At 56.2% G+C, this 13,355-nt stretch overlaps 1 protein-coding gene across 2 annotated transcripts in view; it reads right to left on the bottom strand.

Moving 5' to 3' along the window:
• LOC111168265 (serine/threonine-protein phosphatase 2A regulatory subunit B'' subunit beta) overlaps nucleotides 1–12,443 on the bottom strand; it is a 52,734-nt gene extending 40,291 nt beyond the window's left edge. The window contains exon 1 of one of the 2 annotated variants that reach the window (XM_022561891.3): nucleotides 11,318–12,443. In XM_022561891.3, coding sequence (XP_022417599.1) covers nucleotides 11,318–11,650 — 333 coding nt within the window. In that variant the 5' untranslated portion in view covers nucleotides 11,651–12,443. The remainder of the gene's footprint in view (nucleotides 1–11,317) is intronic. The other variant, XM_022561889.3, reaches the window with a different exon arrangement.
• Nucleotides 12,444–13,355: the final 912 nt, after the last annotated feature.

Genomic DNA, 13,355 nt, shown 5'->3' with positions numbered 1-13,355 from the left:
TGCAAGCCCTCAGAGCCCAGCAACGTGCGAGATCATCAGCTGGGATCAGTGGATTCATCCAAGGAAGCAAGGTTGGTTAACACCCACAGATCAAGTGAGAAAACATCACGTGATCATAAAGAATTGGACAAGATTCAACACTCATTCACGTTAACAGTTCCCAACCAACTAAACATACAGGGTAGCTTCCTCAACCTGCGAAGGGCGTTATGAAAACACCTGAATCTATGTCATCCTGAGGAAGACGGGATGCTTTCTGGCTGAGCCGGGACAAATCGAGCACCTCCGCTCTCAGCGCTGACCCCTGACCAGGCCCCGAGACCCCAGCTGAAGTGTCGGGCAGGAAGGAAAGTCCCAGGCACGCCGGCCGGGAGGGGTGACGCGGGACAGCTGTCCCTCACGCCAGCACGACCCCGGTGCAGAGTCCTCGAGCATCTACTGACCGCAGAACTGATCAGCGGGTCAGCGACATCACAAGGTGGGGACTCAAGTGCACGGCTGTCGGAAGTCGGCATGCGGAGGTGACGGGAAGACAGTTCCACTCCCAGCAGCACCACAAGGAACAAACGCCCCAGCAACTCGTCTAGGGGAGGCACCGTAAGACCTGCCCACCCAGCCAGAAACCCTGCGGACACGGACGGGAGCCTCCATGACGGGTGACCCGCACTGCCGGGCGGCCACTGCCCCACAGCGTCTGCAGACCACGTGGCCTTTTTGCGTAGAACTTGGCACCATGATTCTAAAAGTCTATGGAAGCAAAAAGCACCCAGAAAAGCCATCCCAACAGTTGTGCACCGGGGCGGGCAGGGTGCTGGTTTCAGCTCACCAGAACGCGGGGCGACCTGCAGTGCGCGCACAGGTGCTCACAGGCGCGGGACAGAAGGTCCAGGAACCAACCCAGACACCTGAGGACACGGGACTTCCGGCAAAGGCGCCGGCACAATTCAATGGGAAATCATTTCAGAAAGTGACGCTGCAGCAATTGAGTAATCACGTACAAAAAAGCACGCTTCGAAACTTACCTCAGACCACACGTAGAAATTAACCTGAACAAGACCATAAGTCTAAGCATAAAAGCGAAATTTGGAAAAGTTCTAGAGGAGACACAGGAGAAAACCTATCTGCCCTAGGGTATGACAAAGATTGTTTAGATTATGGACTATACTTTTGGGAACATCAAATAAGTAATAAATTGGACCTCATCAAAATTAAAAACTTTTCTGCTTCAGAAAACACTAATAAGAATATAAGAGAAGGTGAAGGAGACTGAGATACAGACTTCCAGTTGCAAAATAAGTCAAGGTATAAATGTACAGTGTGGGAAACAGTAATTATGTAACATCTTTTTTTTTTCTTTCTTTTTTTTTTTGCGGTACGCGGGCCTCTCACTGTTGTGGCCTCTCCCGTTGCAGAGCACAGGCTCCGGACGCGCAGGCCCAGCGGCCATGGCTCATGGGCCCAGCCGCTCCGCGGCACGTGGGATCTTCCCGGACCGGGGCACGAACCCGTGTCCCCTGCATCGGCAGGCGGACTCCCAACCACCGCGCCACCAGGGAAGCCCCTATGTAACATCTTTGTATGGCGACATATCATTACTAGATTCATTGAAATGTATAGAAATACCAAATCACTATCTTGTAGAACAAGACCATAGTTTTATAGTCAATTATACTTCAAAACAAACACTCATAGCAAAAGAGATCAGGTTCCTTACTAGAGGAAGTGCGGGTGTGAGGAGGGAATTGAATGAGGAGGTCAAAAGATACAAACTTCCAGTTAGGGGATACATGTGTACTAGGGATGTAATGCACAATATGGTAAAAATAATTAGCACTGCTATATATGGGAGTTGTTAAGAGTAAATCCTAGGAGTTCTCAGTACAACAAAAGAAAAGGTATCTTTTTTTAATATACCTTTAATGTTGTATCTATATGAGATAACGAACTATACTTACCGTGGTCAGCATCTCACGATTACATGAGTCTAATCATTACGCTGTACACAAACTTATGAAGTGCTGCGTGTCAATTATATCTTGATAAAAGAGGTAGAAGAAATGGAACATAAGAGAAGTCATTCACTAGGAAGACAATTTGCAGATCCTGTACGTGATAAAGGAGTTGTATCCAGCATACACACAGGACTTACCAACTGAATGAGAAAACCAACGACCCAGTGGGGAAAATGGTAGAGGCTCTGAATGGACACTTCAGCAAAAAAGCCCAACATCACCGTCACCAGGGAAACGCAGATAAAGCCGCAGAGGTGCCCCCAGAGGCGCCCCCAGAGGCCCACATTCCAGAGCGGGGCAGGTCAGGGGCCTGGCGATAGCCAGGGCTGGTCAGGATGGGGCAGGAACAGCCACCGCGCAGCCCATTTGGAAGGCAATTTGACAGGCTCTTAAACAGCAAAATGCACATGTGCCATAAAACCCAGCGATTCCTCCTTAGGCCTGTCCCTAAGGTGAGTGAAGACACGGTCCTCACGAGGACTCACAGGCGAATGTGCTCAGCACGAGTACCCGTGAGCTCAAAGCCCGGGACAGGCCCAGGGTCCAGCAGACACAACACGAGGCACCCCTGCTCAGGGAGCAGTGCTCAGCAAGGAGACGAGGTGCAGAAGCACGCGCTTGAACTCAGTGAGCTTTATGGGATGAAGGACACGAGAACGCAGCTGGTAAAAGTCTGCCTGCAGTTGCAGAGGAGACCTCGGACTGCTATGGACGTTGCTGAGAGCCCTGGCTGCCTCAGGGGGTGGCTGAGGCGGGAGAGGGTTTGTGCACAACTATTAACGTCCTTGGAACCCTAAATGGGAAGGCACCGCATCTCCAAAACTAAGCCATCCACTCTCGGCCAGCCAGAGGGACACTACAGCACCGCCCTGGGCGGTCTGTCGCGCCTCTGCACAGCCCGGTGACCTGCAGCACCCTCCAGCACAGGATGCTACCGACGCCAGGCCACCCCACTTCAAAGCGGAGACGCGGATGACACATGGGGAATGGCACTTCCCAGCCACTCTGTGGCGGTTGGAGAAGCCCATGTCACAGCCAGGGAAACGCAGATAAAGGTGGAGGTCCAGGACCTCCACCCAGGGCGGCAACAGAGCCCTGCAGCTGCAGGCCTGAGAGGACCCCTGTCAGCCACAGGCAGCCCCGCAAGTCCAAGGACCAGAAGCTGCCCCCCACCTCCTCATGGAGACCACCCGCACCCACGTCCTCCTGGAGACCCTGCACCCACCTCCTTGTGAGCCCCCGGACCCTCCCCTCAGCCCCTGTCCTCTGTATCCTGAGGAGCCCCGTTCCGTTGCCTCTGACCCCCGCCCGGGTGCCCAGCTGGGTGCTGGTGCCACCCCCAGAGCTCCGCCATCCTCCCCAGCAAGCGTCCTCCAGGGCCCCCCTGCGTCCCTTCTCCTGGGGCCCCGGGGATCCTCAGGGACCCGTGCACCACACGTCCTCACTCTCCCTTCCAGCACGGCCTTGCAAAGGTGCTTCCTTCTTCCAGGACCACTGATGGGGCACCTGCAAGAGGCAAGGAGCAGGGAAGGCCCCGCCTCACCTCCCCGGGGCTGCAGCGCAGACAGACGGGAAGCGGGAAGCAGGTGGCTCCAGCGGATGAAGAGGTGCACGGTGGGTGGTCAGGCTGGCAGGACACGCAGCACAGCCCGGGAGCCGTTCCCAGGCCCAAATGCTGTCCCCGACCCCCCACATGCGAGACAACCACCACTCTGGCCCCGGCGGGTGCGGGGGAGCATCCACGGGGACCCTGCCTCCTTCCCCTGGTGGGGACCCAGAACGGTCGCACCCGGCCCCTGAAACGCGAACTCTGCGCAGAAGACTGATCCACGGCGCTCCCGAAACCTCCTCCTTTCATCCCGGTCTAATTACACACGCATTCGTACCAACAGCCCGTGTGGGGATATGAAGTGCTCTTCAGCACACAAACGTACCCCAGGAACACGTTTGCGTGGACAGGTTTCCTGTGGGACTGTGCCTTCCTGGACACCCGAGCCTAACCATGCTGTTAAGAGCAGGCAAACAGGGAGCCATGACAGCAGGGTCTGACCTCTGACCCACCACAGGGTCTGCTGGCTCTGTGCTGTCAGGACACTGCAGCCCGGGGCAAGGAGGTGACATCGTGAAGGGACCGGCCAGCGGGCCTCCCGAGCAGACCTCGGCCTCGGCGCTGTGCGCATGGCGGGGTGGACGACTGTCTGCGGGGCAGGGGGTGGCGGGGGCAGCCCTGGTCTCCACCCCAGATGCCAGGGCCCCTCCCCCAACTGCAACAGCCAGAAACGTGGCGCACGCGGCCGTCGGGTGAGCAGTGGTGCTGTGGCCGCAGGCCGACACACTCACTGGCCCCCCAGGCTCTGTGCTGACAGCTGGTCTCGGGGCACCGGCAGCTCAACTTCCACCTAATCCTGAAAAGCACAGACTCCAGAAACGGCACACGGTCACTCGTACAGAAACGTTCCCACGTGGGAACACCACGGACCTACTTCCGAAAGCACGGACGCCTCCGCCGTGGTCCCCCTGCAGGCCCGCCCGTGGTGTGAGTACAGCGGCTCCGAGCGCCCAGAGCCCCTGCTCCGCAGCTTCCCCGCAGGGAGCCGATGCGACGCGGTCTGGCACCCCCGGTCCTGTCCTAACGACGCGGACCGGAGGAGGTGCACACACGCACACGTGGGCCCAGCTCCTGCCGCAGTCACACGCGCCGGCCCCTCCAGCCGCGCTTCCCGCGGCGACACCGCTTCCGGGCCAAGATGAAGACTGTGTAGACGTCAGGGCCCCTGCTGCGGGGTCCGAAGTGCCTCCTCAGAGCACCCCCATCCCCTGCACTGACTGACTGCCTCCACTGCTCCGAGCATGGGTCCTCCCAGGGGTTCCCAGCAGCAGACCCTGGAACGGGGTAGAGACACAAATTCCACCACCACCGCTGCCCCCGAAACTGGAATTCTGGAAAAGGGCTCAGCAACTGTTTTCACGGGCCTCCCTTCCACCTGTCCACCTGTCCCCAGGACACCCACACATCCATCCAGCCTCAGGACTCTCCCATCCACGGTCCACCTGTCCCGAAGACCGTCTCATCTGTCTCTTCATCCATCCGTCCCCAGGGCCCTCCTGAAGGATGTCAGCAGCTCCACCAAGCAGGTGACCAGGTCACGACACGCACAGAGGCTCCCACAGCACTCCCTGCTGTGGACCTGTCCCCAAACTGCCCTTCAAGGCTCTGAAGGACCCGCCGAGTCTGACACTGACCCGAGACCCGCACGCACAGTACTGCCGAGTGCTGAGAAAATGAATGCTCCAAAGAAACAAGTGTAAAATAAAAACAAAAATAAACAAAGAAACAAGTGTAAATCCTAGGCAATTCTGTCACAAACAGGGCTGAGGGGTGGTACACAGCTCTGCTCTAGACAGTCACTAAGCCAGCTCCTGAGGCCCTGGGCTCTGAGGCGCCACCACGAGGACTCCCCCTGCAGGCACACACCACTGGCGACTCTGCTGGTGAGTCCTCTGGGGTGGGGAGGGCCCTGATTCTGCCCCCCTACAAGCCCCATTCAAAGGTCCCATCCAACATGGGGCAACGTGATGGACGTGTTCTGCCTTTGTGGGGCCCTGGGGATAATAAAGACCCAGGCTGAAGGTACCTGCTATATGGGGAACCCGTGGAGATACTCCCTGGCTTTAGCTCTAGCACCCTCCTGAACCAGGACTAAAACAAGACTCAGCCAGGATCACTGGAGCAGGGCCCTAAACCAGGACTGACCCAGAGCCCTGAACCAGATCTCCTGAACCAGAACTTGAACCAGGGCTCCTAAACCAAAACTGATCCAGGAGTCCTGACCAGGACTGGACAAGCAACTGAACCAGGGCTGAACCAGGAACCCTGAACCAGCACTGAACCAGGGCCCCTGAACCAGCACTGAACCAGGGCCCCTGAACCAAGACTAAGCCAGAGCCTCTGAACCAGGACTGAACCAGTCCTCTCCTGACTAGGACTGAACCAGGCCTCCTGAACCAGGTCTAAACCAGGTCTCCTGACCAGGACTGAACAAGCAACTGAACCAGGACTGAACCAGGGCCCCCGAACCAGGACTGGACACGGGCCATGAACCAATGCTCCGGAGCCAAGCTAAACCAGCACTGAACCAGGCCTCCTGAACCCGACCAGACAAGGGCCCTGAACCAGGAATGAACCAGGTTGAACCAGGACCCCAGAGCAAGGAATCAAACATGGCTCCTGAACCAGGACTAAGCCAGGACTGAACCGGTGCTGCCCTGGACTGGGTTCGGCCATGTAGTGTCCCCCCCGGGCCAGAGTGGCTATCCAGTGGCCGAGCCTCAAGTCGGCCCCTTTCGACCCAGCAGCCTGGACAAGGCCTGGGGAAGCTGGTCCACGGGGGGCCCACAGGCAGCTTTGGGGGAGCTGAGGACTTGGGGGCGAGGCGATACCCACCATCGCTGGGGAGTGGGCTGTGGCCAATCTGCATCTCAGGCCCCTCAGGCTCCTCACGCAGCCCTGTCTGTGGCCAGTCAGGAACAGGAATGGCGGCCCAGGCAGTGCCCGGTGGACGCCGGGTACCAGAGTGAGGTGCCCTTGGTGGCACATGCAGGCTGCGGGTGCAGGGCCCTGTTTGGGAGGCCCGAGGGGACAGGACAAGAGTACTCACACACACCCCACCACGTGATCCCGAGAAACCTCCTGGTTCCACTCGTCAGGAAGAGAACGGAGGGCGTCTAGCTTCGTGCCACTTCAATGTGGCAAACTCCTGACCAGTGATAAAAAGTTCTCAATATTTCCCCTCCTTCCTGCACAAAGATTCTCGTTGATGCCAACTACGAAAACCAGAAATCGTTCTTCACTAAGAGATCCACAGAATGGAACGTGGCCAAGCTCAGCCCCTCTGTGAAGTCACGGTCACCGGGCAAACTCAAGGCTCCCGTCAGAAACGCTCTCAGGATCCTGACCTTCTGCTCCGAGGACTTCCAGGCCCTTTCTGTCTCCAACACATCTGCAGGAAAATCTAAGGATGCGTCAAAGTAAACACACGTGCCTGCTGTGTGTACACGCATCTGCACATACACATGAGCGTGTCTCCAAGGAACGCACTTCTAACCTAGAACATGGTCACATGTCCTGAGGGAATCAACGGTTAACTGGATACCCCCAAAACTACAAAACAGCTGCAGAGAAAGATCTAAATAGATGGATAATAAATTTAACCAAGGAGGTGTGACACCTGTGTGCACACAACATTGCTGAGAGAAACTATGGGGCACGTAAGTAAACGGAGAAACACCCAGAGTTCATGGGCTGGAAAACTCAGCTGTTCGGGGGCATCAGTTACACCCAGCTGATCTACAGATTCAATGCAATCCCAATCAAAATGCCAATAGGCCCTTTCTGTACAAGTTCATAAGCTGATTCTCAATGTTAGGTGGAAATGCGAATGTCAGCATAGCTAGAGCAGTTTTAAAAGAACAGAGCTGGCCGTACACCAGCCACTTTCCACATGTTAGTCTACAAAGCGCCCCAGAGTGAGAATGCAAACACAGATCAGGGTTAGGGATGAGAAAATAGACGCAGACGCATGCGGCCAATTGATTTCAGACAATGCAACTCAATGGGAAAAGGAGAGATTTCAAAACTGCTGTGTACCTGGATATCTCACACCACATGCAGAAACTTATGAAATGGATCAGAAGTTTAAATGCAGAAGTGAAAACCAGGAAGCTTTTAGAAGGAAAAGAGCAGATAACCCTGAGAGCTTGGGATAGGCACATATTTCGTAGATTGGATGTAATAAATAAGAAGCATAAAAGAATAAAATTGAAAGAATCAAAAAAGTAACAGCTTTTGCTTTCAAAACACATGTTAAACAAATGACAAAACAGGCCACAGACTGAAGAGAAATATGTGGAAACATGTGTCTCATAAAGGAGCTGCATCCAGATTCCACATAAAGAGCCCTTACGACTCAACGATGGAGAAATACCCAGTTTTCAAAATGGGCAGAAGATTTGGACAGGCAGCGCACAATGGCTGATAAGTCATGAAAAGATGCTCGCTGTCACCAGAAAACAGGGAAATGCAGATAAAACCATGACACACAACACGCCCGCCGGGACGGCTGAAGTAGAAGTCTAAGGACAGCCAGTGCCGGGGAGGCGTGGACGAGGACCCGCACGCACGGCTGGGGAAACAGGACGTGACACCTGCCTCAGAACAGTGTAGGGGCTTTGGAGGCTTTTCAGTTTTGTTTTGTTTTTTAAGTTAAACACACACACAGCGCACAGCCCAGCAATTCCACTCCAAGGTCATTCATCCAAGAGAGACGCAAACACCTGTCCCCACGAGGTTCTCAGCAGCTTCATTCATGAGAAGCACACGCAGAAACAGCTCGAGTGGCCCCCAGTGCTGAAGTGACAATCAGGCTGTGGTCCATCCACGCAACGGGATCCTACTCGGCAGGGAGAGGGAAGCGCAGGCTGCGCAGCACCTCAGACAGATCCTGGGAGCGGGAGTGGCTGCCTGGGGCGAGGGGCACGGGGCCCTGGGGGCAGGAAGCGCTCTGCTCCTCGGCGTGTTCACACGTGAGTGAGTGTGACGACCGTCCCGCACACCTATAGGCACCATTCGCTGTATGTAAACTAACCCCCCACAAACTGGACTTTTCAAAAATCAAGGGTTAAGAACAAGCCCCTCCCTTTCCCTGACACCTCTGCTTCCACACTCAGGGAGGCGCTCAGCTGCTGCTGGGCTGGGGGGTCAGCCAACACGCGCACCCCTCAGCAAACCCACCGTGGAGGTCTGAGTGTGTCCAGGCACCCGGGACGCAGCAGGCGGCAGAGAGATAAAACAGAGCCCTTCGCTTCCGATGGCGATGGGAAGTGGGGAGAGAAGGCACAGCAGTGAAGGGGGAGGGACAGTGCCCAGGGTCTTTGCAGATGGGATAAAGTCAAAGATCTGAGCTGAGGTCCTCCTGGAGGAGGGTGGCCCTACATCCAATGACAGAGTCCTTCTAAGACACAGAAGGCGAGAGACCCAGACACAGAGGAGAAGCCCCGTGAAGACAGAGGCAGAGACGGGAGGGACGCAGCCACAAGCCCAGTGACGCCTGGAGCCCCCAGAAGCTGGAAGAGGCAGGAATGACCCTCCCCTGGAGCCTCTAGAGGGGGCTCGGTCCTGGGACACCTTGACCTCAGACATCTGGTCTCCAGGATGGGGGAGGGTGGATTGTTGCCTGTCACTCCCAGGACTCTGAGGTGTCCTGGGCTCTGCGAGGAGGGTCAGGACCCAGCCTCCTCCCCACCGTTCCCATGGGTGAGGGCCTCACGTGAGTCTTACTTGCTTCCTATTAGTTGTTAAAGAAAAAAAGGTTCAGAGCTTTCCTCACAGCACTTTACGTATGAACGTTTTTCTGAAATTAATTATCCACTTCTTGGGGCAAAAGAGCTCTTATCATTTCGTCCGAATGAGAAACATCCTTTTGGGTTACTCGCTTCTCGAAATCCAAGTGAAGCGCGCCATAAATTCCAAATACACTGAGATGTGCTTAAAGTCACCTTCAAGTACAAGGCAAGGTCCATCTTCACTTTTTGAACACTCTTGGGACGACTAAGAGAAAGTCATTCTGTTTTCCCTCAAAACCGGTTTCTCGTGCTGACTTGCTGTATCTGGTCATGAAAACCACAGACCAGAGGAGGGGTCTTCAGTCTCACCCCACCTCCGTCAGCACTTCCTTTCATTCACCCCCTTTCCATCCTGGCCACGCCCCCCAGGCCACGCCCCACCCCTCCAGGCAGAAGCTCATCTCTCTGCGGGCCCCCATGCAGCGCAGGGCAATGCGATAACGTGGTCTTGGGGAAACACCACTCCCGCCATGTCGCTGCCCTCGGGAAGCCCAGCAGCCGGCCACAGAGGCAGAGAGATTACCCAGCCCTGAGCTCTGCTTCTGGCTCAATCCCAATCCGGCTGGCTCGGCCCAGATGCAGCAGCCTGCCGTGCGGCGGCTCTGAGCATAAACATCTGGTCCTCACACTTGGAACATAGCCACCCCCCCCACGTCCCCTCCCCCCGCAGGCGCCCTCCCCCGATTCAGGGCACCGCCTAGTCCCACAGCTCACTTCCTCCACGCCCCATCCCTCCAGACGGAGAGGAATGGCCTCTCCCTGCTGTGAACGCCTACAGAACTTAACTTCCACAGGTCTGTGACTTCCTACTTGCTGCGCAGAAACACATTCCCTTCACATGCATCCAAGTCACCCTCCTTGCACGAGCTGACCTTTTGTAGACATCTCCAGACCTAAGGGGACTCACACCAAGTCATGGGGTCACGAAACACAAGAATTCATCTTCCAGCGGTGTCCGCCAGGCTGTGTCACCGGAGCACAGTTAGTGACAAAGTGGGGAGCTCCCCACAGAAGGCCTGAGGGGTCCCAGGGAGGAAGAGTGCCTGAGGGTGGACGGGCGGGGGGCTGTCACTGCTAGAGGGATCTTGCTGAGCCCTGGCCCTCCTCACGTACCCACCTCCTCAGTTCAATGGGGGCTCAGGCAGGCCTTCTGGAACACTGTGGTTCTGCAGGTCAGTGGGGGCACTGCAGACGGTCAGACTCAGGGATGAGTCCCAGGACACACGTTCCTGCAGATCCAAATAAGCCTCCTTCGGGGCGTTTCTACAGGGTCTCCCAAGCTGCCTCTGGGTCTACCTCCCATCCTCCTTGGAGGCTCACTTTCTGGAAAATATCCTTGATCTGTAAGAACATGTCAGACACCCTCCAATCACCTGGAACCAGACGAGTTCCTTCCGGACTGACATCCACCTCTCACCCTCCCCTTCGTGGCTGGGAACCAGCAAACTAAGTGATGGGGGAAGTCCCTCCTCCTGATATGCTCAGTGCTGTTGATGGGATGGATGCGGGCTCAACCGAAAACACTTAAATGTTATCATCAAGTCCCAATGGAACAGTCACACTCCTTCAGGCTTAGGCATATGCTAGGGGTACGATATGCACCAACCATACGTTTTCCCGTAACACCTGGAGACGCTTTATTACTTTTAACCGACACAGTATTAAAAATCAAAAAGCACCTTTTGTAAAAATTAAATATACTGCTGTCCCAGAATGACGACCAACTTGGGAATGTGTCAAAGACAACATTTTTCTGTGTGCGAGACTTTGTTGGCAGGGGGAAGAGACTAGCCGTGCCAGCCTTTCATGCCTGACACTCCTCCAGCATCTTCAGCCACCCTCAGCTACACGTTGGTAGGCGACCCGAGTTACCTCCGCAGGCGTTAGAAGGAAGAGTAACTTACTACTCTCGTCCCTGCGGATCGACGAGGCCCTCGAACAGGTGGTCCACTCCGGGCACTAGAGGCGGCTCCCAGGGGGAGAGCGGTGGACACGGGGGACGGGCTGGGCGCCCCTGGGCTATCCAACCCGCGCGGCCTGCAGGCAAGGGCCGGGGCTGCGAACGGGGGCCCGGGCTGCCCTGCGTCTCCCCCGACCCCCTCGGGTCCCCCGGGCATCTTGATCCTCTGCAAGCAGTCTTGGAGCATTGCCTGCGTGCTGGACTCGCTGAGCCAGCACAGGAAGAGTTCGTCCACCTTCATCTTCAGGACGGGCTGCAGGACTTTGCCGGGCGGCATCTCCGGGGCTCGGACCCTACTTCCAGGGGGACTCCTTCCTCCTGCACAGGTGCCTGGAGCCGGGAGCGAAGTCCGGCCTGAAAGGACCTCCGCGTAGTAGGCGACGGCCGCCAGAGGGGACGAGCCCCACGGGGGTCCCGGACCCGTGGTCCCGGGTGAAGGCGGCCGGCCCGGCGGGCGTCGCGGGTCCGGGACCCGGTGAGGAGGCAGCGGCCCGGCGGGCGTGGCGGGCCCGGGGTCCGGTGTGGAGTCAACTGCCCGGCGGGCGTCGCTGGCCCGGGGTCATGGGTCAGGGGTAGGCCGGCGCCCCGCCCAAGGGCTGCGCGGACTCGAGGGCTCGGCGGAGGCGGAAGGCCGGACCGCGTCGGGGCCCGCCCAGCTCAGGGCAGCTTCAAAACGGGCGCGCCGGCTGCGCTCCCAAAGAAGGTCGCCTATGTCGTGCGTCACCGTGACACGTGGCGTCACCACGGCGCCGCCCGTAGGCGCCCACGACTCCAGCCGTGGCTGTGCCGGGGCGTTTCAGTGGGCTGGACGGCGCTCAGGAGCTGGAGTGGGGACGGGGGCGGGGGATGGCGGGCACCCCACCCCATGTCTTTCAGCTTTTAGGCTTTCTTGGGGTGCGGCCCGCACCAGCGACGTGCCCTTTTGTCCGCGGAAGTGCAAGCATGCGCGGTGCCATCTCGCCGGGATGGGCGGGGTTAGTTGGCCGGTCTGTTGGGCATTCGCAGTGCATGCCTGTAGTGGCGGCGCTCGGGAGGCCCGTCGGTGGAGCATGAGCAGTGCGTGCCCGCCGGGAGCTAGTCGGAGGCTGGACATTGTGCGCGGAGAGGGCGCGGTACAGGGGAGGAGTATGCGCAGTGCGTGCCCGCCGACCGCGGGAGCGAGCACGCGCGCTGCGGGAGCGAGCGGGAGGCGGGCGTGGCGGCGGTTGCGGGGAGATGCAGATTTTAGATGAAACGGGGCCCCTTCAGACTGTAATGGTCGCGGTTGCCTTAAATTTGTTAAATGATAGTGACGGGTTGGAGGCGTGCAGCTGCTTTAAAGAAAGCTGGCCTTTCAGGCTGAGAATGAATTGCTTTTGTAATTGCAAAAATAATAAGTTTATTTTGATGGAAGTGGAAGTAATTACTTAAATGACTTTGGCCCCATGACTAGCTTATTTCAGTTTATCCTTTTAATAGTGTCGATAAATCATCCACACAGCACACGTGCACCTCTTTTTTTTTAAATGCCTTGATTTCTTTTTTCTTTTCTAAGTTTTTTTTTTCTCTTAACATTATGAGGTTTCACTTGGGTTTGCTCTCTTTTAGGAGGTAATTTCGAGCTCTTATGAGCTGGGCTCTCCTATTTCTCAGGAGTATAAATATAGCTAGACTCACTAAATAACTCTTAAACTATGGTTTTATTTTGTGCCTACAATGATTTCAGACTTCATTTGTGTTTGTTGACTGAAGAAAAATGCACAGCCTAAGAGTTGAGAATTATGTTTTATTCCGTGGACTTGCTGAGGACTTAAGCCAGGGAGGTAGCCTCTCAGATGGCTCTGAGGGACTTCTTCCAAGAGGTCAGGGAGGAGCCAGAGTACAGAGGCCTTTTTTGCAACAAAAAATAAGATAGTTGGAAGGTTACTGTTAATGAAAGAAAAACAGACATCTCAAGTTAATGAATTTAGCACTTTTCTATGGATGGGAAGATGCTCAAGATA

The sequence above is a fragment of the Delphinapterus leucas genome, chromosome X (assembly GCF_059928025.1).
Source record: "Delphinapterus leucas isolate spDelLeu-1000000601 "Yukka" chromosome X, BTC_Dleu_Yukka2, whole genome shotgun sequence".
Classification (NCBI taxonomy): Eukaryota; Metazoa; Chordata; class Mammalia; order Artiodactyla; family Monodontidae; genus Delphinapterus; species Delphinapterus leucas.
The sequence above is the reverse complement of the archived record's forward strand: the minus strand, read 5'-3'. Positions and strand labels throughout refer to the sequence as shown.